Source organism: Danio rerio, chromosome 15 (assembly GCF_052040795.2).
Source record: "Danio rerio strain M-AB ecotype USA chromosome 15, GRCz13ab, whole genome shotgun sequence".
NCBI lineage: Eukaryota > Metazoa > Chordata > Actinopteri > Cypriniformes > Danionidae > Danio > Danio rerio.
Window position 1 is genome coordinate 3,242,418 of NC_141035.1, and position 27,583 is coordinate 3,270,000.

The 27,583-nt window shown below is 40.9% G+C and overlaps 3 protein-coding genes and 1 long non-coding RNA gene across 8 annotated transcripts in view; 2 read left to right on the forward strand and 2 right to left on the reverse strand.

The window, feature by feature from the left end:
- Positions 1–27,274, forward strand: part of LOC147833556 (uncharacterized) — a 486,957-nt gene extending 459,683 nt beyond the window's left edge. Inside the window, exon 4 of the long non-coding RNA XR_015508973.1 lies at positions 26,743–27,274. This is a non-coding gene — a long non-coding RNA (uncharacterized LOC147833556). The remainder of the gene's footprint in view (positions 1–26,742) is intronic.
- Positions 1–27,583, forward strand: part of rcbtb2 (regulator of chromosome condensation (RCC1) and BTB (POZ) domain containing protein 2) — an 824,162-nt gene that overhangs the window by 112,074 nt on the left and 684,505 nt on the right. The gene's annotated exons all lie outside the window — the stretch shown is intronic.
- The window catches only part of stoml3a (stomatin (EPB72)-like 3a), a 149,659-nt gene continuing 131,644 nt past the window's right edge, over positions 9,569–27,583 (reverse strand). The window contains 7 exon segments of one of the 2 annotated variants that reach the window (NM_001098750.1): positions 10,471–10,685; positions 10,776–10,910; positions 12,629–12,832; positions 13,112–13,194; positions 13,378–13,450; positions 13,764–13,867; positions 17,062–17,182. In NM_001098750.1, coding sequence (NP_001092220.1) covers positions 10,491–10,685; positions 10,776–10,910; positions 12,629–12,832; positions 13,112–13,194; positions 13,378–13,450; positions 13,764–13,867; positions 17,062–17,122 — 855 coding nt within the window. In that variant the 5' untranslated portion in view covers positions 17,123–17,182 and the 3' untranslated portion in view covers positions 10,471–10,490. 2 annotated transcript variants of the gene reach the window in all.
- Positions 19,480–27,583, reverse strand: part of slc25a15a (solute carrier family 25 member 15a) — a 29,496-nt gene continuing 21,392 nt past the window's right edge. For 3 of the 4 annotated variants that reach the window (XM_087283346.1, XM_087283348.1, XM_087283347.1), the window contains 3 exons: positions 25,329–25,504; positions 23,354–23,512; positions 19,480–20,135 (listed from right to left, as the gene is read on the reverse strand). In XM_087283346.1, coding sequence (XP_087139472.1) covers positions 20,014–20,135; positions 23,354–23,512; positions 25,329–25,504 — 457 coding nt within the window. In that variant the 3' untranslated portion in view covers positions 19,480–20,013. 4 annotated transcript variants of the gene reach the window in all.

The window sequence follows — 27,583 nt, forward strand, 5'->3', positions numbered from 1 at the left end:
TATTGCGGTCGCCGGATTTCCAATTATTTACATTTTTTTTCCTACAGGAACATGCATTAAATAAGTTGCTGGCGAGTTACTGATGTTCATTAATGTTATATAAATTTATCTTAAAAAAGCGGGAATCTCACGCGATGTGACAGTACAAAACAGTATAGCTGCTTCAGGATATTTCAGACATAGGGACACATATTGGATAAATAGAGCAAAGCCACACCACACGCAACTTGATCTTCCATTGTTGTATGAATTTGATAAGAAGTGCGCAACATTTTCACGCTAGAAACATGTTTTATGCAGGAATGTAACTGATATGCTGCAACGGCTCCTTTAAATATGAGATAAATGTAGCGAGTTTTGACGCTCTCGCCGCCGGAGCTGAAGGCAGACAGCGTTGTCGCCAGGGCGGCCAGAGCGACCTTGGACTCTCTCGCCGCTTTCGGTGTGAACGTACGGTAACTCTGCCTTCAGCTCCGGCAGCGAGAGCGTCAAAACTCGCTACATGAGATTCCCGCTTTTTTAAGATAAATTTATATAACATTAATGAACATCAGTAACTCGCCAGTAACTTATTTAATGCATGTTCCTGTAGGAAAATTTGTAAATAATTGGAAATCCGGCGACCGCAGTAATCAAACCCTTGGGAACAACTGTGGTCGGAACCAAAGTTCACAGGTCTGTGTTCTCTGAACTGCTATCAATCGATGGACGTCTTCATTCTGATTGCTTGCCGCCGAACCGCGTCATAGCTCATTACCATAAAGTTGACTTCATTTCAACTCTCCTTGACGCTCACGCCGGCGAAGACGCGCCGCGCTGCTCCTCGCCGCTTATCGCCGCCGGCTCTCATTGAAAATGAATGACTTCCGGCTACTTTGACGCTCTCGCCGCTTTCGGTGTGAACTTACGGTTACGCCCCATTCACATGGGGCGTCAGCGTCAATGCTTCCCGTTCACCTTGAATGGGTGACGTCAGGCGTTGCCGAACTGCATTGTGGATCCGTCGGCGCCGCTTCAGAGGCATTGCTTGCTGCTGAAGTTGGGACTAGCTCAACTTTTCAAGTGCCGACGGAAGCGTCAGCCAATCAGATCGCTGTATGCAAATACACCAGCTAGACAGTGGCCTATTGCTGACTGAATTTCATTGGCTGACGCTTCTATAACGATCGTTTCAGTCCCAACTTCAGACGCGCCTTCAGTCAAGCGTTGACACTGAAGCCCCGTGTGAATGGGGCGTTATGCTGCGGTCACATTAGAGTTTGAGCATGCAATATTCTCTTGTGGGGCGCTTTGAAAAGGGGCGGAATTAAACAAGCTTATTAGATATTTAAAAAAGCAAGCGATTGCTCTATGTTTTCAATTTCTGTCAAGAGATGTCATGCTTTGATCCTCGATTGGTCTCATGCAGTCAAGAGATGTGATTTCGCAGGTCAGAGTTCACAAAGCTTGAACTGCATCGCAGCAACCTGCGAAACTTGACGCATGACCTTGCATTTCCGCTCTGACGCATACATGTGCATATGAATGGAAGTCTATGGGGAGAAAAGCACAGTGTGACCGCAGCTTTAGGCATTCACTGGTCTATTTTCTTATTTTTCAGAGTGATTAAATATTTAGCGATGTGTCGGACCAACACAGCATTGGAGTTAACAGCAACACATTCTCCTCAAAGCATTCAATTATTGTGCACTGAAAGACTGGCCAGATAGACAAACCAGGTAAAGATAAATGACAGAGATGGGAACAAATATGCAAAACTAGATTATGAAAACTAGTAAACGTTTTTAAAAATAAATAAAGATGTTGAAATCTTAATAGTTATTCCAATTATTCCCTTATTACAATATTTCCCTCTAATTACATTACAACATTACATAACATTTATTTGCTTGTTAAAGCACCAGATGTTTTGTAAGAGCATTTATTTGCAAAGCAGATACATAAAATACACAGGCTGGAAATCTATATATGCAAATTAATGTGTGCTACATTAAATGACACATTTGGAGCACATGTAACGGAGTTGAAAAGATAAGATGATATAATTCATCAGAGTGAATGACATGAAATTAGGCATTATACATAAGATGGTGTTTGAGTGCCCCCTTGTGGTAAATAAATTGCAGGAGAATATTGTCCCTTTGCGCTTACCGTAGGTTCACAGAGATCGGTGAGACTGAAAGGTAAGCACAGCTCATCTCTCTCTCTCGCAAACTAATTAAAAAGGGATGATATAAACAATTTTATATAATTTCATCGAGCGAAACAGATGTGTATGTTGTTTAAATAATACACTAGTTCATGTTTTGATTTCCTAATGTTTATTTTTTTTACGATTTAAATGATTTGTGTGTTGCTAGCTGAAGCATTACATTGCTAATGCATTTTAAAGTTGTATACAAGATCCCAACGAGAGAGTTTTTGTATTTTTCCCTTTTAGAGAGAGAGCTGAATGTTAATGCTGCACTTTCCTGCATTACATATCTTTGTTTTATCTCAGGTATGTTGTTTATAAATTTTTATATGTTATGTTTTTGAGTTTAAGAAAATGTACATTCACAGAGATCGGTGTGACTGTGAAAGAGAGAGAGCTGAATGTTAATGCTGCACTTTCCTGCATTACATGTCTTTGTTTTATCTCAGTTTTATCTCAGACGGAGAGAATAAATCTGATTGAGTGCAATGGTGGATGGCTTCCTTTATTGTGTCCAAGACCTGAGTTATTATGGACGGGTGTGTTGCTGATGGGACACCCGTTACACACACAATGTCAAAAACAACACGCATCACTACAGAAAAAAAAAAACGTTTTTGTAGTAATACCTTTAAAAAGCTGATTAATTTCTAACATTGAAATCTCTTTGAAAAGTATTTACTAAGGGTGTCACGATCCTCCAAATCCTCGATTCAATTACATTTTCGATTCTAAAGGCACAATTCGATTCGATTTTCGATTATGAATAATTAATTAATTAATGACCAATTAATTATTTGTAGCCTACCGTTTAAACTACCTGACCTGCATGGTCTTTGTTTTACCCATAAACAAATCATACAGTAAATGAATAAAGGCAAGATACACACATAATTACCACCTGTCAATCACTTTTTTCTGCAGGACTCATAAATAGGCAGTGATCTGTGTCGTTATGTGAAGTTTTTAAACTAATTTCGAGAGGAGCACGTGATATAATTGACAGCAGCTGGCCACCTATCTACACTCATTAGTTAGCCAATCAGATCTATCCTAACCCACTATAAGTAGCCTAGCTAGACATTACTCCCTTATCTTCGTTTTCCGAAGAAACAAACGACAGGTCCGCTCTAGCTCCTCCAAAAGTTACTCACGGACAAAACGGATCCTCCACATCTCCTACTATTCTTCAACTACAATACCACACCACCTTTAACACCATCGTCAGCAACTACAAAAAATGACAAAAACAACAACAACAGCGACGGCGGCTGAGATCACAACAGCATCAGCGCAGCTACATACAAGAAAGAAAGCTCCGGGCTCCCTGAAACACCAGCCCCGTCTTAACAACAACCAGCCCAGAATGAAAGTCAGCTCGAGACCGAGGCTCCAACGAGAGGCCGTAGGCCTATCCACTCCAGCCAGATCACAATGCAATCCCCAGCTCCGCTACGTACCTTCTCCAGCATCATCATGTGTCACTCATATCCAACAACGACTGTCACTGAACTCCTCCAAACTCCTAGACGCCGGGACCATAATTCAAAGCCGCTGTATTAAACCCAAAACACTTGCGAATCCACGTCTTCACCGCCACCCCCAGGACATAACACGCTCCTGCCACACCCCCTATCCTAAACAGACACTAAACCCGCAATCTCTCCGCCTCCCCAGAGAATCAAGGAAAGGATTAAAAAGCAATATTGGATTTGGATATATTGCAGCAATCATAATTCTAAACACGGATAAAACCTATCTCCCGGACAATAAAGCAACTCTTGGGAATCCCACCTCACCTCTTCCATCCTGCAGCTCCCGATTCCAGTGCACACTCCAGTCCTCCTCTTTCAGCGATCCTTACCACCTACGCACCCCGCCCCTCTACCTTGCGTATCATTGCTTTTTCCCCCTCTCATTTTTTACAAGCTCGCAGCTACTGCTGATTATTTTCTATTATAAAATAGAAATTACTTGTCGACTTTTGTCAATATGTTTATGCTTTTACTGAATTACGTTTGTAACTGACCTAATTTTCTGAATTTCTCATTCCAGGTTTCGTCTACTGAAGCACAGCCGATCTCGGCGCTCCCTTCCCACAACCTCACTAGCCGTCCACCAACACTACACCAGAAATCACAGAGCAATTCCCTGTTAAGCACATCCATACCAGCCCTACTGAAATGGACATTAGAACGTTTCTAAAAACGTCTAATAACGGCTCTTTCATCTCCTCATAATTCTGCCTTTTTCAGCTTTAACAGCATGATTCTACCTGATGAATATGCTTAAATTATCACGTTATAAACCAAGCAATCTCTCTAATCTAGACGGCTGCAGCGCTCGGTTGCAATCAACATTACACCCGCCACCCGATTTCTGGCAATCGGAGGTCACAATTACATTTCGTAGTCCGTTTAACATTCGGATGCAAAAGTAGCCCACACATTTATGCTTAAAAACGATCCGCTGGATTTCGCCAATAACTACGGCGTTTGCACGTAATTCACCTACAAGTTCCCGTTTCTCTCTCCCTAATATCCCCCAGCTAAACTAGTGACCGGTTTTCTAATATTTGCATTCTCATTGCGGAAGAACCTCCGGCTTAAGCACTTCTATAGAATTCTTAAGCATCAATTTGGAGTGATAGAATTTCAAGCATTAATAAGCTACTTGAATAAATCGACAATCAGTCCCCTTTTATATTCTGGAAGAAAAATATCACGCTAAGCATAAACTGCTCTCCATCTAGAACATCAAACACACATGCGCATTATCCCGCAGGGATGCCTTTTCGTCACTCACCTTTTTCATCTCGCAGCAGCAATCTCCAGAATAGAAGAGAAATGATCTAAATCCGATCTTGGCCGTAACAAACTCTGCCTGAAGGGCGTCGCGCACCAGAGGCGCCGACGGCGCGGTGACGCGAGGCACTTACGACAGAGAATAGTAGATTAATGCACACCAGACTCACGCATTCATACTTTATCAAATAAACTAATCAATTATACAAATAGCGCTCCGCGGCGCGGCAGAATACGAAGTGTCATGAATTGTGGCTGGGCACTACGGACAGCCGCATTGACTTCCTTATTATTTATTTCCTTCCTGTGAAAGTCAATGGTTACAGGTTTTCAGCTTTCTTCAAAATGTTGTCTTTAGCGTTTAACACGGGAGTCACTAACCTCTGAAACTAAGAGCTACTTTCGGGCACCGATTAACGTGGAGGGCTACCAGTTGGATAAACACTTCTCAAATAACAAATTGCTCAATTTACTTATAATTATAATTTAAGTTTTTGGTTATTTTTTAATAATGAATAATATTCATCCAGGTGTAGTCACTGATCATGTTATGATTCTCTCAAAGTTACCAACAATGATTTAACAGGGTAGGAAATACCCCGTAATTAATATATCAACGTGCAACACTATTTTATTTATCTTCGCAAATATTTACATTTTTAAATGATTACTTCTATATTAGAGAAAGCGTACTTGTAAGTGGTGTTATGGTGAGCTATTTTAGAACAGGCCTGTGAGCAACACACGAGAGCCTCGTGAGCTATCTGGTGCCCATCGGTACCATATTTGGTGACTCCTGGTTTAACAGAAATGAAATTCATAAAGGTTCGTAACCATCAGGTAGCGCTTAAAGCATGCGACCTGCTTATGCTTCCTTCCTCAAGCGCTGGAATAGAAGCCATTCATTTATTAGCTATCCAATTTCATCCTCAGTATATCCTTTTTTACACAGATGCTGCCCCCTTCGTGGGGTATATTATCGGGGCCGCCAATGCGCTTCTAACGGGCAATATAGTCAATACATTCTGAAAAAAAAAAAAAAAAAAAAAAAAAAAAAAAAAATACTGCTGTACATGTTCCTAGTTGCATAGGAAATCGCTGACTCTCTTTTGCTTTATTTTCAGAAACTGGTATCAGAAGCAGAGCCGCAGCTGACTCCATCTCTCCTTTTAAGATGATAATCTCATAACCACAGCATACACAATTTGCGTCAGCATTCATTTATACATTTTAAGTTACCCCAGAACACCTCATCAGTTTCTCACTGCTCAACACATCCACACATTCCGTTCAATAACATTTTTGGTTTCATAACACCTTAAAGTCATAGGACCATTCAGGCCTCCCACCAGATTCATAATCCAGTCACTCATTCAGAATTGGAGCCACCATCACAGCAGCACACAAGGGCTATCGTAACAACACATACAAACACTAGGAAAGTAGTCTCCCGACGCCTTCAAATCTTATATCTGACTCAGCCACAGCCATCTCAGGGAAGCTCAGAGGACCCTCACCAGCAGACGCAGTAATCCCAGCGGCCAAGGGCATGGGCCTAGTCCAGGGAGAGAATACGACCCAACATACCAGCTTCCCGAGGGCAGAGGAACTACCCAGTCTCCCAAGGGCGCGGGCATGACCCAGCCATCTAGCTTCCTTTCTTCCTTCCAGCTGATTTGCACTCAGCCTTCTCCCCCTTTTCACTCACCTAACTCCAGTAGGAGTTCTCTCCCTGCCCAGGCCCCCTTGTCACCCCCGCCCCCCCCCGGCCGCTGCCACAGAAGTTTTCACTGCCAACAACTTTTCTAACTTCTGTAGGACCCCGCCCCCCCCCATGGCTCTGGCCCCCGCAGGGGCGTTACCCCGAGCTTCGATTCTCGCAGGAATCATCTCACTGCCCTGGCCTTAGCTTTTTATATTATGTCATTCCATAATGACATATAGTATAGCACTATTTATTTTTCTCTCTGTTTGATTTTATTTATATAAATTTATATCTATATGCACCCACGCATATAAATATGAATTTATATATAGTGCTGTCACCCTCACGCTCTGTTCCCGCAGGAACACCCCCAGAGCACCTATACCGCCCGTCACCCTCCAGTAAGAAGTCTTCACCTCCCCCTCATCTTTCCCGACTCCTACTGGAGCAGCTAAATAGCTCACCCAACCCCGAGCTGTGACACGAGTCATGTCACCGACCCTCCCCGGCCCTAGCTTTTATTTATGTTTATTTTTGTTTATTTCTCACACTTATCTTTTATTTTTTTAATTTATTTATATATATGTATATATATATGCACCCACGCATATAAATATATATTTATATATAGTGCTGTCACCCTCAAGCTCTAACTCCCGCGGAGTTAATCCCGAGCACCGGACCCCCGCAGGGGTCATCGCCCAACTGCCATTTCCCCCTTCAGCTGGGGCTTCACCGACCATTCCTTTTCCCGACTCCAGCTGGAGATGGCACATACAGCTCTCTCTCCCGCAGGAGAGCCAAGAGCTTCGACTCTCGCAAGAGTCAGTAAAAACGCCCCCCCAAGGCCCTAGATTACCCCATTATATATTTATATATCTATATGTTTCATATAAATATATAATTATATATAGTGCTGCCACCTCCCAGCTCAATCTCCGCAAGGAGTGTTCCTCGAGCAAATTACTCCTTTGGAGTCCCCGCCCCCCCTGCCCCCCTTCACCCCCCTCTCCAGCCGGAGTCCTTCACTCCCCTTCCCTTGTAATGACTCCAGCAGGATTCCCGCCCACCCCATGGCTCTGACCCCCGCAGGGGTCTCCCCGAGTCTCTACTCCAGCAGGAGTATTCACAGCCCAAGCCAACTCTGCTCGGGTTCCCGCAGGAACCTGTTTCACCCTTTGCTCCAAAGGAGCCCTCTTTACTTTTTCTTTTTCAAATAACTATATCCAGCAGCCGGATATAGCATTTCAAGCCTTTTGGGGAGTTTCTTCGAATACACGGCTGCTGTCCCGAGCTTCATGCATTTGGGGAGCTCTCGAGAACCACCTGATCTCGTACTCCCCTCACATGCTCTATGGACCTGGCGGGAGCCCTGGGCTCAACTATCTCCGAGCTCAGGGTTCTCTCCCGGGACAGCATGCCAAACCTGCTTACAGCTGTCAAGCAATATCTAAGTGTGAACTCTTGAAGTGAAGTTTTTAAACTAATTTCGAGAGGAGCACGTGATATAATTGACAGCAGCTGGCCACCTATCTACACTCATTAGTTAGCCAATCAGATCTATCCTAACCCACTATAAGTAGCCTAGCTAGACATTACTCCCTTATCTTCGTTTTCCGAAGAAACCCCCCATCCACCCCTTTCTCCTCCTTTTCTCCTTTACAAAAAGGGGAGCTCTCGAGAACCACCTGATCTCGTACTCCCCTCACATGCTCTATGGACCTGGCGGGAGCCCTGGGCTCAACTATCTCCGAGCTCAGGGTTCTCTCCCGGGACAGCATGCCAAACCTGCTTACAGCTGTCAAGCAATATCTAAGTGTGAACTCTTGAAAATGGCGTAGGTAAAAAAGACGCACAACCAACAGGAACCAGCCAAAAGTATCTGAGGTGTTCGCTAAAATGACTGAGTACAAGTGAGTGAAAGATTGAAGCAGTCCTCTGACTGCCTGGACCTGCTGTCTCGAGCGCATATGTCTGTGTGTGCGTCTGTGTCTGTGTGTGTCAGAGGTAGTGAGGAAGGAGGGCTGCTCAGAAATGCTACACGCCACTGTGGATGTCAAATCGTTGTCGTTCTAAAATGCCATTTAAAAACATAGACAGTGTAAACAGGGCCTGAGTGTGTACTTTTCACGAGCGGATTTGCAACGGGGGCGGGCGGAGGATCGCGATGCCGGTGTTGTCTATCAGACGAACCCTAATACGTACATAGCAGAGCTTGCAAAACTGTGTGTTTTTTTGTCGACAACACAAACGTTGTCAACATAACTCACTGGAAATCCAAAATGCTTACACACCGGCGACTACATTGAAAGAGGAGAGGATTTAAGCTCTGTCGATGGGTCTCCTGTATCTGCAGTTCAACAAGCACTTCAACAAGCCTGTTTTTTCCCGCTTGGCAAGCCAAGCTGACGAGACATGGGGGCGTGGCAGCATCGACAATTCTGCTTTTTGATTCATTAATCGAAATTAAGCATAAATTTCGATCGATTTCGATTAAAAATCAAAATCGTGACACCCCTAGTATTTACGTATCCAAGACCCTGCAAACTTTCATTATAAACATTTCAGTCTTGTTCACTACAAGTGGCACTGATATACTGCTAAATAAAAATAAATACAGTGAAAGCAGTATAATAAATACAGTATTGCTAGATCTCAAAAATGGATCATTTAAATCAAATTATACATCAGTAGTTTTGCCCTGCCCTAAAACTGCTTAATATTAAAGCAACTATAATGACATAGATTAACCGTTGATATGTAACAGTAAAACTTTCTGTAAAGCATAAATCACATTTATTATGGACTATGCTCAAAGTTGTGCGTCATATGACTAATTAAAGGAGAGTACAGCCATCTGACAAATAATAGCAGATTTCACCAGCATGGACAATGCCACACTTTGTGCTAAACTTTATTGTAGGTATGAAAGGGATGGTACGGCAACAGTGTGATGAAGGTAAGTAAGAGGATAAACAGTGAACAGGTAGGTAGGTTGATCTGGCATCCTCTGATGATGCACTGGAAACTCAGAGTGGGGGTACTGTCTCTGTAATTTTTTGGTAGAGTGATTAGACCCCCGGATTCAACCTTAAAGGGAAGAGAGGATAATAGGATTGGGAATCAAGGAAGTAGAGGGAGGTAAGGTGGGTTCGAGAGAACGAGAAGAGCAGTGCTAGAGGACAGGATTGCCTTAAATAAGTTTTTAGGGAATAGGTGATTGGTTAAGGAGACAAAGTGAGGCGTGGTTCCACTACCGAACCTTTGTTAACAAGTTAACTCCATTATTGTCATATGACTAATCAGAGCAGACTAGATCCATCCGACCGATAAAAGCAGAGTAGTGTCCTATGATCAGGGCTGGAGCAAGCTGAACTGCCGCTCTGAGGACGTGGGTGGTGAGGGAGGTGTCGCGAACATAACTGAGGATAAGGGGGGTGTTGCGGATGCTGCCCTCTCTATACTGTCGCCCTAGGCGGCCGCCTAGGTTGCCTCTATGGTCGCGCCGGCCCTGCCTATGATCAGTCAGAGCAAAGTAGAGCCTTCTAACCAATCAAATCACAGTATTATATGACCAATCAGAGCAGAGTAGAGCCATCTGATCAGCCAGAGCAAAGTAGTATCAAGGAAATGAGGGGAATACAGAGACCAGAAACAGAACCAACAAGACTCTGTGATTAAAGATATGATACTATAATTCAATTGTTTTTGACCTTAAATGGTTGCAATTGTATCGAAGGAGACTCTAAATCAAAACTAACAACATATAAAACATAAAATGGACAGTTTAGTTTCTTTTGGATGTGAAATGGTGAATGATATCAATGGGCAGTGGAAAGATAATGGTGGAGTTTCGCTCAGCTGCTATGGTGCTTAGAGTCTGGAGGTATCTCAGCTGAAGTGCTGACGGCGACTCTGCGATCACCAGAGATGCTTCCTTTAGTGCACGTGATGCATTCATCTCGCCCTCAGCTGCAATCACCTGCACATAGATATAACACAATACACTTCTGTTACTCGCAGCAAATGTCGTGCCGTTAACCACAGTTTGGAGTGTGTTTTGGTGTCTGACCTTGGCTCGGGCTTCTCGAGATGCTTCAGCTTCTGCAGCCATGGCTCTCTGGAGCTGGATAGGCAGTTTAACGTCCTTTATCTCCACTCGCTCAACTTTAATACCCCACACACCAGTAGCCTCATCCAACGCAATCTGTCATCAAGACAATACAAAGGATCTGGGAATGTGATACACCCTTCTCATGGAGCACATCCCTGGGTTGAGTTTTACAGCTGAAGCATCAGCGTAACAGCAGCAAAGACGATGTGTCTGTAATGTGTCTGAAATCAATACAGCCACTGTTTGTATCTACAGCCATTTGTAGTATGTCTGCAACTACACTGGATATATTGTATGCCAAAAGCAGGTTCAAGACCCACTTTACTGCAAAGTTCAGCTCCAACCCTGATTGATTCTAAGACCTGGTTCAGGTGTGTTTGATTAAGATTGGAGCTTAAAGCCCTGGTCCCACTGCAATTTCAGCCATATCTCTAAAATTCTGGAAATCCTAAATGATCCCTATAATTCTAGGCCAAAATCTGTGATCTGTGATCGCACACCATACACCAGCTGATTGGTGGAGACGAGACAGAGTGATGAAGCCAATTATGGTACAGGGATTGTTAGGAACCCCTACTCTTTTTCGAAGGACATCCTGGGATTTTTAATGACCACAAAGAGTGGGGACTTTGCTTTAATGTCTCATCCGAAAGACGGCGCTCACTGAGCAGCTGCAGAGAGCTGGCTGCCAGCAAAGAAACAGCCCTACTATCCAGTGGTGTTTAACTCCAAGCATAATAATACCTGAAGCATCAAATCAAGCTTTTCAGGATCATTTCAGAATACACAACCAGGTGTGTTAAACTCTGTGAGACATTAGGTCCCCAGGAACACAGTTGAACACCTCTGCACTAGGAAATTCAAGGCAAATGTGTTGGAGTTAAGATCTGAAGGAGACTTGCAGACCAGGATCATGACTGGACCTCCCTGTCTTGACAGGTTGGACCTTCATTTGCCTTCAGAATAATATTATTGCCTTGACATGATACTATAGCATCTTGCAATATTCTGCCAGATATAGCCATCACAGATGAGATGAGTACATTGACTGGAATTTAGGTGATGTTAAATTGGTATTTAAGGGCCCAATATTCGGCAAAGATGGTAGGATACCCTGCTGAAAAAAACAGCTTAAACCAGCCTAGGCTGGTTGGCTGGTTTTAGCTGGTTGACCAGGCTGGTTTTAGAGGGGTTTTGGCCATTTCCAGGCTGGTTTCCAGCCATTTCCAGCCTGGTCTTAGCTAAAACCAGCTTGACCAGCCTAGCCAGGCTGGGAGCCCAGCCAAAACCAGCCATGCCCAGCTTAAACCAGGCTGGTCAAGCTGGTTTTAGCTGGTCATTTTACAGCCTGACCAGCTAAGACCCTCTAAAACCAGCCTGGTCAACCAGCTAAAACCAGCCAACCAGCCTAGGCTGGTTTAAGCTGTTTTTTTCAGCAGGGTAGGAGGCTTTCACGTGGTTAATACCAAATTTTGACCCTACCAACAAAAAGTTGCAGAAGAAATTAAGACTCACCAGAACAAGTGATCTTTATCCAATCTTATTCAGATTTGGTGAGGCTGTCTGAATTTGATTTTAAATCCTTAGCTGACTTCCTTTTATTTGTTGTAGTTTATTTATTTATTTTTTTTGTCTGTTCAGAGATGCTGTTTTGCATTATTATTTGAGTTACTGTTGCCTTTTTGTCCACTCAAATCAGTCAGGTTATTCTACTCTGCCCTCTAACATCAACAGAATTTTTGCCCACAGAAGGGGCTCTGCAGTGGTATTGGATTAAACGGTGATTTTGGAAAGGATGGAGTTGCCTGTACCTGCATGCTGTTTGAGATGCCCTCTCTGTCAGACAGTAGCTCGGACAGGTTCTTTGTTCCGAGCACATTTCTCAGGGTGGTCTGAGCCAAAAGTTGTGTGGCCTGATTTGCATTTGACACGTTGGCCACAGAGCAGATTGGGTCAAACACACGGAAGTACACCACACCATCCACATTCACCGTCACGGAGTCCTTCGTCAAAAACTGATGACACATAAACACATACGGACTTATGCTAACTTTTACATTCTTATTCAGATTAACTTTTCTATTTATTATAAACATTTAATAAACAAGATCATGCAAAATCATACAGATTGGCCATAAATTTTTCAAAACATATAGTAGGTTGTAAGATCATTGAAAATTAGATTTAAAATAAGATTAAATGAACAATAAAACAATATTACATAAAAATTAAAAATAAGTTTTTATACATATTGTCTATAATACCTTAAATTAAAGATGAATTATTATGCATACCTCTTGAGCAGGAATATTAAATGTCACAGTTCTCAAGTCCACCTTCATGAACGAATCGGTACATGGCAGCACAAAGAAAATTCCTGGAAAACAAATGTATAACTAATATAGAAATGTACACGAGAATGCTCTTGATTAGTGACTATTTAATTGTACATTTCTTTATTAATTTTGATGCATTTAAAATATACAGTATCTCTATTTATGAATAGAATCCAAAAGTTAAATTGAGTCCAAAAATCTTCAACTGAAAATCTTTGTCATACCTGGTCCTTTTGGTTTTTTGTCCAAAATACGACCTAATCGAAAGATCACGGCCCTTTCATACTCCTGCACAATCTATAATCAAACCATATGTGTGTTGTACTTGCTGTCAGTCATCATTTACACACATAATAATAACAAGATATTGATCTATGACAGGGGTGTCCAAACTCAGTCCTGGAGGGCCGGTGTCCTGCAGATTTTAGCTCCAACTTGCCACAAAACACTGCAAAGGATGTTTCTAGAATGCCTAGTAAGAGCTTGATTAGCTAGCCCAGGTGTGTCTGATTGGGGTTGGAACTAAACTTTGCAGGACACCGGCCCTTCAGGACCGAGTGTGGACACCCCTGATCTATGAGAACTACCATCATGCTAGTGCTTTTCTTACCTTGATGCACATAAATATTGTAATGGGAAGTAAACCAATGGTGATAATAATGGCGATGATGATAATTAACCAGCCAAAGCATCCCATTGAGGGCGGTTTATCATCTAAAAAACATACAGTAAATATTTTTAGGACTTTCCATATATATTACACACATACATGACACCACTACAGTGGTGGCTCAAATCCAGGGAGTTTTTCCAAAGGGGAAATCTGTTTCGCATGGTTAAGGTTATGCGGTATTGCCATCAAGCCCTGGCCATGTGAAACAGTGTTTCTCCATGGGGCTGTCTCCCTCCACTTTAAAAGTGTATGTTGACCATATCGGCCAATCGGTCTGACATGTTAAGGAGAAACCCCCTAGTGGTATGTTTCTTTTGTTGCTCTCTGAAGCTGTGGCCTCCAAGCAGCACCAGGGTTTTAACTTTGGGTCTGTTGATAGTGCTCAAGCGCCTGTAGGAAGCACCTTTCAAACCTTTTGAGGCGTGTCAAGACAGGATGCTGACACTCAGAGCCGTCTTTCTATTGCCAATTTCCTCCCTCAAAAGAGTGGGTGATCTACAGGCCCTGTCAGTGGCAACTTCTAAAGTTGACTATGCCCCTGGAATGGTCTGGGCGTTCTTGTACCCCAGGGTGGGGTATGGACTTAAGGACCCTACTAACATCGTTCAATTAATAAAGTGCTGCAGGCCTTCCATCTGCCTCCTTTCATGTCACAAGACCAGGAAAAGCTTCATTTTGCTTTGCCCAATTAGGGCTCTGGACACCTACAACTACAGTGCTGCCCTGTGGTGTAGATCAGAAAAGTTGTTCACTCTATGTGGAAACTCTCATTGTGGTTCCCCTGCATCCAAGTAAACTTTGATCAGGTGGATAGTAGATGCTATCTCACTTGGATACAAAAGGTCCCATCACCACAGGTATGGCAGCTTGCAAAGCCATATTATCTGCAAGATCCTTGCCGATGTGTCCACCTCAGTAGGAAGGTCTACCCCTCACACCTTCATCCAGTTTCATCAACTGGTTTTAGATCCTTTTCCAAAACTTTTGTGCCTTGAAATGGACATGTCACCAGGGCACTTGTCAGTTGTGTTCCCAAAGCTTTTGAGTTCTGATGCAGCGTTGAGTTCCCTGAAGGGGAACGTCTCCGGTTATGACCGTAACCATGGTTCTCCGAAGGGAACAAGACGCTGCGTCTCGTTGCCATACTCTCTGCATGCCTGGATGCTTGTTTCACAAATTGAAGACAAGCCCAGGATTTATAAAGCTTCCTGGTATGACGTCACGGATTGCCGCAACATGACGTGATTACACGTGCTTCAGGACTTCGACAAACAGGAAGTGTTCCCATAGTGTCGTAATTCTGACGTGTCGTTTTGTTCTCTTTGGGGAACCATGGATTTTGGTGGTAACCTGAGACGATCTCTGTTTAACTTGAAAAGGCATCTTTGGATTTTCTTTGGATGTAAGCCACTGTACTGTTCAGGTCTACAGCATGTTAAGCCATTTTGTTTTTCAAATGTTTTTAAAATCGTGGGCTGATCAGTAGCTTTGATGTTGAGGGTGCTTTCCTGCTGGAGATACTGTTGCTGTAAAAAAACTAAATAAAATAGTCGTAAAAAAACATTTTAGTGGTTTTAAAATTTTGACTTTGCCAAACGGTAACCTGCTTAAAAATCCAGCTTAAACCAGCCTAAGATGGTTGGCTGGTTTTAGCTGGTCAACCAGCCTGGTTTTTGAGGGGTTTTGGCCATTTCCAGGCTGGTTTCCAGCCTGTTCTTAGCTGGTCAGGCTGGTAGATGACCAGCTAAAACCAGCTTGACCAGCCTAGCCAGGCTGGGAGCCCAGCCAAAACCAGCTTAAACCAGGCTGGTCAAGTTGATTTTAGCTGGTCATTTTCCAGCCTGACCAGCTAAGACCAGGCTGGAAATGGCTGGAAACCAGCCTGGAAATGGCCAAAACCCCTCAAAAACCAGGCTGGTTGACCAGCTAAAACCAGCCAACCAGCTTGGGCTGGTTTAAGCTGGATTTTTCAGCAGGGTAAACCTTGAAACCGATTATTGTCCCATCCATAGTTAGCAAATCCTTAAGCAACAACAACAGTACCACCATTGTACATTGTTGTCGCTAAAAACATACATGAACATGTCGTAATTTTTAAAGACTGTTTTCAGATGTTTACAAAGACCCGACAATGGTAGCGTTTTCAGATTTACAAGGTTTTTCATTTTTGGTTGAAAACAGCCCCTGAATGTGATTGAACACTGAACACAAGTTATTTTACTTTAATTAAAAGTTAAACATTTGCAAATACCTTTTATATATATATATATATATATATATATATATATACCAAGAAGATTATAGCGGTGAGAAAACTACAGTTAACCAATAGGCATATGTTTGCACAAGTTCTAAAATTTATGTTGAAAGATTAGGTTAATAAAATTACACGACTTAAAAAATTATAAAGTATATTTTAACTCCTAGACAGATATAAAAGTATAGTGTTTCAAATCACTATAATCTTCAATGTTAAGCTGCTTTGACACAATCTACATTGTAAAAGCGCTATAGAAATAAAGGTGAATTGAATAAAGTAGATCTGTGTATCTGATGTTTTAGTTTATCGTAAACGCTTTATTTGCACCACACACTGACATTACAGGGATATTACATTTCTTTTAAACCCTGGATTGCATGTCAGATAAACATATCAAATACCCCGAGACACTCCTACTGACTCACGCACTCGGCATCACGCTGCAACAGTTATGCATTGTTGACAGTAACACTGTCACCATGGGGAATTACTATTATACAATAAATCCAAATGCATAGATACACAGTCGATATGTAATATGATTAGCGCTTATGATGTTTAACAGAGGAAGGACATTTTCACAGTATTTCCTATAATACTTTTGTTTTTTGTAAAAGGTCGTATTTGTTCTAGTTTGGCTGGAATAATGCTTAGTTAACCTAATTAAGCCTTTAAATGTCGCTTTAAGCTGAATGCGAATGTCTTGAAACATTACAAGAAGACTATTATGCACTGTCATCATGCCAAAGATGAAATAAATTAGTTAAAAATTAGTTATTAAAACTGTTGTTTAGAAATGTGTTGGAAAAATGTCGGCTAAATAGCATTCGGGGGATATTTTAAAAAAAAATTACACGCCTAATAATTTAGACTTTATATCTATTGTTTTAATTTAAAATAAAGGTTAATAAATAATAGAAATAACTGAATATTTTTGGTAAAAAAAACTTCACAAATAAATTTAAGATGGCATACCTTGTATAATCGGTCTGTTGCTCACTGTATCGCGGTCTTGAACCCTGATGACGGTGGTCATGTTGAAGAGCAACACGGGTGTTATATGTGCTGTTATGGCAGACAGCAGCAGGTAACAGAAGCTGTTAATGTGCGCTCGCTGTCCCATGAGGAGAGGAAACCCCCGCCTGACTCCAGCAATATCACGTGTCAGAGTGGAAATAAATCTGCTTGCGTTTTATTTGTTCAGGGTTCTCTGCAAGGGTGTAGATTGTTCTTCAGAGCAAGTCTCACATATATGATCTCTACTGAGATACAAAAACAACTGTACTGTAAAGAAATAATATATACATTTGCATAGGGTGACACGGTGGCTCAGTGGTTAGCACTGTCACCTCACAGCAAGAAGGTTGCTGGTTTGAGTCCCGGCTGGGTCAGTTGGCATTTGTGTTTGCATGTTCTCCCCGTGTTGGCATGGGTTTCCTCCGGGTGCTCCGGTTTCCACCACAGTCTAAATACATGTGCTATAGGGGAATTGAATAAACTAAATTAACCATAGTTTATCTGTGTGAATGAGTATGTATGGATGTTTCCCAGTACTGTGCTGCAGCTGGAAGGGCATCCGCTGTGTAAAACATATGCTGGATAAGTTGGCGGTTCATTCCGCTGTAGCGACCCCTGATGAATAAAGAGACTAAGCCGAAGGAATGAAAATATATCAATTAATGAACGTTAGCAAATTATATATATATTTGCAATCTGACAAGCTACAATTGTTTAGCATTATAAAAATCATATCAAATGCACAGCGAAGAAATTGGCCCACTGCACCAAACAAGCCAGGGTCTTCAATGTGTCTTAATCCTCTTGCTATGGAGGCTTGTAGGGAGAAATAAGCCTGTTGAGATTCCCCTCTCAGGAATGGGCAGAGCAGCAGCACTGCTTTTTTTCCCTGGACCTCCCTGGTTGATGCCACGTGAAGGTATGCAGGAATGCCTAGACAAAAGGGCAAGGCTCCAGGGCAGGTGGTTTCAAGACAGCTCCGCTCCACCGTTGTTAGACTGCCTGGATCAGGGGTCACCAATCTCGGTCCTGGAGGGCCGGTGTCCCTGCAGCTCCAACTTGCCTCAACACACCTGGGTGTTTCAAGTATACCTAGTAAAAATCTAAAAAAGCTAAAATCTACAGGACACCGGCCCTCCAGGAACAAGTTTGGTGACCCCTGGCCAGAATCATCCATTTGTGGGATGGATCTCTTTCGTATTTAGCCCCAATCCCAATTCTATTTTTGTACCCCTACCCCTTCCCTTTTACCTTAACCCTTACAACCGAGGGTTAAGGGGAAGGGCTTCAAAATTAACCCGTAAGATTGGGACAGCACCTGCACACGTCGTCGCAATCTCTTGCTTTATATGAGATCAGACGATGGTGACTGCTGTAGTCATTACAGTAGTGCTTTTTTTGGTATTTATCTTCAGATAATCACTGAAGGCGTATTTTATGTTATCATAACAATCTAATGTGGCAATAAGCTCATAACTGTACTGTGCATTTACACAGTGGCCATATTCATCAATGTAAACACACCAAAACAACATCAACATTAAAGCAGACACTGTAAAAAGCTCATTCTCAGCAACTAGACTTTTCTGACAGGGTATTTGAGTGTCAGAATGTTGTGGGACTGCTGTACAGGAGTTTTTATTATGGATTATAGATCGCGAAATTTAGAGTTTTTTTTTTTTTTTAAAGCATGATGTTAAAACACAAACGCGGTCATGAATACATTAAAACGTACTTGTTTGTCGTAAATAATTCATAATAATGACCAAAAAAAAAAAAATTGTGGATCTCCTGACTTTCGGGTTCAGCAATACTGCCGTTGTGGCTGGAGTATTCTGGGAAATTTTCCTACCCCTTGGTTTTGAGTGTGGTCCTGAAAAATCTTTGTTCGAAGAGCTATTCACCCCTTCCCCTTAGCCCTACGCCTTCAAGCTATAGAGAATTGAGACAACCCTACCTCTTAGCGTAAACGCGCAAAATAAGAGGTGGCCTTAGTCCCATGCAAGAGATGACGTTTTCATTCATTCATTTTCCTTCGGCTTAGACTCTATCATGCCATGATATTGCAGCCCAAAACATCACTGATCCACCCCCATGCTTCACTCTGGGCATTCAACAGTCTGGGTGGTACGCTTCTCCGGGGCTTCTCCACACCGTAACTCTCTCAGATGTGGGAAAGACATTGAAGGTGGACTCATCAGAAAACAATACACATTTCACATTGTCCACAGGCCAAGATTTTGGCTGCTGGCACCAAAATTCTTATTTGGCATTGGCACGAGTGACCAAAGGTTTGGCTATAGCAGCCTGGCCATGTATATTGTCCCTATGGAGCTTTCAACACACAATTCAAACGAAGTCATTTATCACAGTGGCTAAATTGCCATGAGGCGCTGCAATACAAGGAGTGTAATTTATATAGCGTCAAAAACATTGTGTCCATTATGGTAAATTTGTCACACACACTGCTGTTCAGCTTTCACAGTTGTTCAGACATGTACTTTATAACAAAACCTTAATAAAAGACAACTAGACTTACACAGTATTCAACAACACACTATACAACTATCTATACAACACACCATACAGTAAATGCAGTATACAAGTTGACTACTATTCTGCTGAATTCAAGATGATTTTCTTTCTTGTATAGAAAACGATTCTTAATTTAAGATATTTGAAGTAGAAACAAGACAAAAACTGTATAAGCACGGAAAAATAGTATTATTATTTGACTCTATTCTCCTGTAGTGTCCTGCCTTGATTATTATTTCTCACATATAAAATATTCAAGCTGCACTCATTGTGCATATCATTTAAAAGATTCAGTAAAAGACACATGTAAACAAAAACACAGTATGGAAACTTAAAAAATAACAAGTCAGAAAGGCTATAAAAACTGATATGGACTCAATGATCAAACTGCTTCATCATGAACTTGCGACTGACTTCATAAGCCAGAAAGAGAGCTCCATTAGCAGGAAACGTGCGGATCATAGTAGGAGTCAAACCTGAATACAGAGGCGCCACTCCTGCAGATACAAAGGAAAACACTGGAGTTAAGAACCGGTGGGGTTTGGGGGATTCCTATACAATTTGTCAGCCGTTTTAAAAACACTACACCTATTTTTGAATAAGGCTTATTTTACGTCTCCTAGAGTTAAACATTTGGCTTTTAGCTTAGCTTAGCATAATGAATTGAATCATATTTGACACTTAGCATTTTGTTACAAAAAGATAACCAATTTTTTGATAACCCTACTTTTAGAGGGCACCTTGAAACCCTGGAGACATAAGAGATCTGCTCACTTTCCATCAGATAACACAACTGATTTAGGCCCTGTTTACACTAATATGTTTTAATTTTAAAATGCACTATTTTGCTCAGGTTATGCCTTCTGTCCACACTACCCTAGTGTTTTCAACCACTGAAAACAGAGTAAACGCTGAAGAAGCCATTTTTGTTTTTAAAATACTGGTGATCTGTGTCAGGCCCCATTTACACTAATACGTTTTAGTTTTAAAACGACGTTTAAGAATGAATACGATCCACGTCCAGACTGGCGTTTCACCAAGCGTTTCTGAACAACTCTCCATCCACACTACCGCTGAAATCGCACATCACGTGACCTAGGGCTGCATGATATTGGAAAAAATTGACATTGCAATATTTTTTTTCTGCGGTATATATATATATATATATATATATATATATATATATATATATATATATATATACACAGTTGAAGTCAGAATTATTAGCCCCCTTTTGATTTTTATTTTCTTTTTTAAATATTTCCCAAATTATTTTTAACAGAGCAATGAAATTTTCACGGTATGTCTAATAATATTTTTTCTTCTGGAGAAAGTCTTATTTGTTTTAGTTCGGCTAGAATAAAAGCAGTTATTAATTTTTTAAAAGCCATTTTTGGGACAAAATTATTAGCCCCTTTAAGCTATTTTTTTTTTATATAATTTACAGAGCAAACCATCATTATACATTACTTTGCCTAATTACCCTGACCTGCCTAGTTAACCTAATTAACCAAGTTAAGCCTTTAAATGTCATTTTAAGCTGTATAGAAGTGTCTTGAAAAATATCAAGTAAAATATTATTTACTGTCATTATGACAAAGATAAAATAAATCAGTTATTAGAAATAAGTTTTTAAAACTTTTATGCTTAGAAATGTGCTGAAACAATCTTCCCTCCATTAAACAGAAATTTGGGAAAAAAATAAACGGGGTGCTAATAATTCAGGGGGGCTAATAATTCTGACTTCAACTGTATATATATATATATATATATATATATATATATATATATATATATATATATATATATATATATATATATATATATATTGCAATATTTATATATATATATATAGTTAAGATTTACTTTTGCACACATTACATGCAGTATCACTGTTTTATCTGCTGCACCACTGACTGTAAAATTCTTCCACAAAGAAGTGACGGGAAGCTATGCTAAGGTTAACCAGCTTAGCATATATATTGCTGTCTGCAAATGACAGTAATTTAAACGTACCATAAAACTCCTATAAGAGCATACAATTCGACACAACTACACAAGCATCGTTTTAACCTTTATAACTGAACGTTACCGTTACTCTGTCATAAGTCTATTGTCTTAATTACCGCGCTAACAGAGTTAACTTGCGTAAACAGAGAGCAACAGATTGCAGACGTCAATAATGCAGCGTAATGGAAAAATATACAGATCAAACTCCGCTTTAAGTACGCTACAAGTTTATAAACTGCCTCTGGAACCCAGTTCAGATACAAAAATAGTAATGCAGTAAAGTATTTTTCGCTCTGCCAAGCCTTCTCTGTTGCTGTGTGGAGCAGCAGCCTGCGTCAGTCACCTTTTACCCCGGCCCCACCTCGCCCCCCGACTCCTGAATGTCTCACTCACTCACTCATGCGGGCATGCACTGCGGTCTCATGAGGAAACGCAGCTTTTTGATATGTTTTTCTTGTTCCCGAATACAAATAATTTTTCAAGTATTTGTTCGAAATAAGTATTGGTAAAAACGCGCTTTTCGGGTTAGGCTCCACCCATAATATATATATAATTTTATTTTATTTTTTTTGGTTTGCATCGCACCTCCTGCGATGTGACTATTGCGGATGCGCACATCGCGATTTCGATGCTGAAACTATGTATCGTGCAGCCCTAACGTGACCTTACACACACATTCTAGCATGCGATGCAGCGTATGTGGACGTCTGAGCTCAAGGCAGTCATCTACCCAGATGAGAGCTGTGCACGTCGGACTGTTCATCAAGGATCTACCCCTGGATCTTATCTCACTATATTTGATAAACGTGATATTTAAATCACCTTGTTGTTTATATCTAACAACATATTCCCTGACTTCGCTCTTCTGAATCTATTACATGTTCTCAGGGAACGTGTTTTGGCGCAAAGATAAGTTAAAATATTAAACAATGTAACCACGTACACTGATTCTGCACATTTGACTGATTGCTTGCCTTTATTTCCTATAATGTATAAACTTATTGTACGTTATACTTTAATAATGGCCATTATTGTTTATTAAAATTGATATTCAGCAAAAGAGAGGGTATGTTTTGAATTTTCAATGAAAATGAAAGGAGGCAGTTATAGGCTCCGTTTTGTTATGCAAAATTGCCCACCTGCTTCCATTAAAGACTAATGAAAATCTGATATTGCTTTTACGTAAATTCAGGTTCAAGGTGGTAGATGCTGCATTTAAACAGCGGGCGGTAGCCACATCACTAGTAGACCCCCATCTCTGCATTAATTTCATTTTTTACATTACTCTTTTTTTTCTAGTTTTCTGTTAAAACTTTAGACATTTAAATTAACATCTCCATAACTACATCAAAATATTCAAAAATGCTAATTTGTCCCTGCATTTTTTTAACATAGGTTCTCTTGACATTTTTGTACATTATTATTTTGTGCACATTTTTTACATTATTTAGAATTACAATACAATATTTTGGTGCCGTTTTTAAATATATAACATCTAAATCTAATAATAATCATGATCTAATAATAATAAATAAAATAATCATATCCCAGAACCATTCAGAAGGCAGAAAGAACCGTATAATTCTAAATTGCTTATATCTTTATTGCATTTTATTGTCACTGTCTGTTAAGATCAATCACTTATGGTTTCAAGGGAGACGGCATGATTCCTGGGTGCCTCAGATCTTGAAATCAAAACTCTCACCTTCGTTTCGTAAAATCCCCATAAGAGTCTTGATGAAACCTTCCTGTTTCCCTGCTAGAGACAGAACCTGAATGCGAGATTTCACACAGTCTATAGGATACACAACCAACCAGAGACACGCACCGCCAAAACCCCCACTGAACATCAGCGGCACGACACCTGTAGAAACACACACACACACACAGTCATAAACATTTCCTCTTTTTTTGAGTAGAAAACAAAAAGATAAACCGCTTTCAGATAAGCCTTATTAAAAATCTCCACCACCGAGAACCTATTTAGCAGGCCTTATAAACTTCGAAAGTCCAGACCTTGGGAATTTGTTGAGGATCGCAAATACAATTTGAATTAAAAATCATAATAAGGCAAACAGGTGAGATATCCGAGAAAGCCAGACGAAAAGGGACAGCAGTATGCATTACAGGGGTATATTCACCACATAGTAAGCAACCGATTAGAAAATAATTCAATCAAAATGGAAGCTAGGTTAGCCTAGCCTACGCTAACCATTCAACAGCTTAGTTCATGCACAGCAGGAGAGGTGACATTTAAAAATAATCTAATAATAACTAATTAAACCGTGACTTCACTTTTTTTAGCCAAAAAGCCCGATAGACTAATGTTGTGCAATGAAATATAGCGTTACCAACCAACGAGGAAACACGCATGGACAGAGCTTCTACATAACGTTAGTTCATTCATAGAAAGAACAGCCAGAAACAGGAAACTGATGGATTTGTGCTGAACATTAGCATCATTGACCTAGTACCTATAACTGTCAGTATGTTTGTGTGCTCTATTATGTTGTGTGTGTGTTTCTATTCTAATTTGCAGTTAAGTGGAAGAAATAAATAAGTTGAAACACAAATCAAAGTATTAATAGCAGAAGTGAACAGACTTTCCCTATCAGCAAATATTAATCCAACACCAAATATAAAAGCAGACACCAACCCGCTATAACATCGTCACCAATGTATAAATCTTCAAAAGACGGACGAAAACATCAGTGATTTGTAGCTCTGACATGGGCATGAGGCTTATAAATGACTGAAAAGCAGCTGCGGGTGAAGTATATTGATCGCAAGTGCTCAGATTGTGATCATATCTCGGTTTTGTTCTGTTGATATGTATTTTTAAATATTCTTAGCTTGAAACGGATGGAAATATGATTGCTATTAGTGTGACTACTATGGCAAAGGCTTAAACGGAGCAGTGCTCATAATATCGAGCGAAAAAAAAAACAAAAAAAAGGGAAAAGACCACTGTGAAACATAACTTTAAGCTTTGTATTTTTGTAGGACACACAGTTTAGATCTGTTTAGGGTAAGAGGTGTGTGAGTTACTGGCGTCTATGTCTGTGTCAGGAATATCGAAACAAAACTAACTTAACTCCGCTCCTTTAGCACCCCTAACAGAGCTTGATCCACGCTGGCATATTTCCTCTTGGGTTATTGGTTTTGAAAAGGGCAAAAATTTCACCATCCTGTCCAAACTTTTAGGATACCGGTTATCAGATTTGCACAATCCATATGCACAACGCTTTGGCCTGTATCCCCAGCTCGAAAGCTTGACAGAGCTCCTGGCGTAGGTACAGTTGCTAAGCCACGATTGGTGGGTTGTGGTTTTTGGGTGTGGCTTAATGAAGGGTCAAGTGCATGGATAGTTTATTGCTGAGGACACCAAATATGGTAAGACCATCGCAATGATCATCATGATATTAAAATCTGTATGATAATATCTAGATAATAATATCTGCATAAAATGCAAATAAAAGCACAGGCCAAGAGGAAGACTATGCAAAAATTGTATGCTAATTGATACTCTGATTAATCCATCAAGGTATGTTATTTAAAGGTATGTTATAACAAGAGCAAGTAAACGATGGCAGAATTGAATTGTTGTGTAAATTATCCCTTAAGGATGAGTACATGATAAATGAATGGTGATTTGTGAAGTGCTGTTGATGTGGACTGACCGATGTGCTCTTTGTCTGTGGCCATGTGGTGGGCAAATATGGAGCGGCTGAGTTCATAACCTCCAAAGAAACAGAAATATCCAGGCAGCTCTCGGACAATAGTGGTGGTGAAGCCCTGATAGAAACCCAAAGGACCGTTTGTCCGCAACACATTTCTCACAACAGACCACACCGTGCTGGAACAGAGAGATGGAAGTGGAAATGAAGCAGTCAGTCAAGTTTACATTGTTTTGTAATTAGTTTTCCACTTTATTGAAAATATATTAATATACAGTTAGGTCCATGAATATTTGGACATCGACACAATTCTAACATCCATGGCTCTATACACCAACACAATACATTTTAATGAAACAAACAAGATGTGCTTTAACTGCAGACTGTCAGCTTTAATTTGAGGGATGCAAATCTGGTGAACGCTGTGAGAATTACAACAGTTTGCATATGTTCCTCCCACTTGTCAAGGGACCAAACATAATTGGACAGATTAATAATCAGGAATCAAACTTTCACTTTTTATTACGTGGTTGCAAATCATTTACAGGCTGAAGTCTGGAGCACATAGACATCACCCAGACGCTGGGTTTCATTCCTGGTGGTGCTCTGCCAGGCTTCTACAGCAGGGGTCACCAAACCTGTTCCTGGAGGGTCTGTGTCTTGCAGATCTTAGCTCCAACCCTAATCAAACACACCTGAACAGCTAATCAATGTCTTATATGCATACTTGAAACAGTCAGGCAGGTGTGTTGAAGCAAGTTGGAGTTAAACCCTGCAGGGACACTGGCCCTAAAGGACCGAGATTGGTGACCCCTGCTCTACAGCAACTGTCTTCAGTTCCCGCTTGTTCTTAGGACATATTCTCTTCAGCTTTGTCTTCAGCAAGTGAAATGCAAGCTCAATGGGATTCAAGTCAGGTGATTGATCTGGCAATTGCATAACATTCCACTTTTTTCCTTTCAAAAACTCTTTGGTTGCTTTTGCAGTATGCTTTGGGCCATTCTCCATCTGCACTGTGAAGCGCCGTCCAATGAGTTCTGAAGCATGTCGCTTAATATGAGCAGAAAATATGGCCGGAAACACTTCAGAATCCATACTGCTTTTGTCAGCAGTCACATCATCAATAAATACAAGAGAAACAGTTCCATTGACAGCCATTCATGCCTACGCCATGAAACTGCCACCACCATGCTTCACTGCTTGGGATTATGAGCAGTTTCGTTCTCTTCCCATCTCTCTGGTACAAGTTGATCCTGGTCTCATCTGTCCATAGGATGTTGTTCCAGCACTGTGAAGGCTTTTTTAGAACTTTAATCTGGCCTTCCTGATTTTGAGGCTCACCATTGGTTTACATCTTGTGAAAACTCTGTATTCATTCTGGTGAAGTCTTCTCTTGATTGACTTTGACACACAATAGCTGCGTCCCAAATCGCATACTTATGCACTTTTCTACGCCATTTTGTAGTATAAATAGTGTAAGTAGTGTGTTCACACTGAAAACTCTAAAAATAATAAGTGCACTTTAATTACCCGGATGATGCACTCATTCAGCCGCTAAAAAGAAGTGTGGAATGATAGACACTACACGCACTCAACGACCGCATGTTTGCTTACGTAGCGGAAGGGGCGGAGCTATCAGACGCACATGTTGAATAACTTTATTTATTTTGGATGGTGAAAGCAAAATTCTCCTACTACAGTGATTTTAGCGCCTCCCGATGGTGAATGCGGCAATACTCACGGCAGATATTATCTGATAATTCGGTCGTTTATTTCACCGATTTGGCGACCGTCAAACATCATCAGGGAAACGGCTTGAATTTTCGCTTAGTAAAAACACATTAGTGTGCCATTTGGGACGACACTACATACATATACTATCCTGTTGAGTGTGTAAGTGCATAAGTACATAGTGCATGAGTGCATAGTGTGCCATTTAGGACGCAGCTATACACCTGTTCTTGATCTGGCCAACCAGGTAAAGAATTCCTTGGCCATCCACCACTGTTGTTTTCTGTGGTAATTCTTTCTTTTTAAGAAAGTTCCAAACAGTTGTTTTAGCCATGCCTAATGTTTTTGCTCTCTCTGTGTTGGGTTTGTTTTGTTTATTCAGCCTTATGACTGATACTGAAAGCTCTTTGGATCTCATCATGAAAGCTGACAGTAACAGATTCCAAATGCAAATAGCACACTTAGGATGCTTTCACACTAGTACTTTTGGTCCACACCTGGGTTCGTTTGACGTCATAGTACGGTAC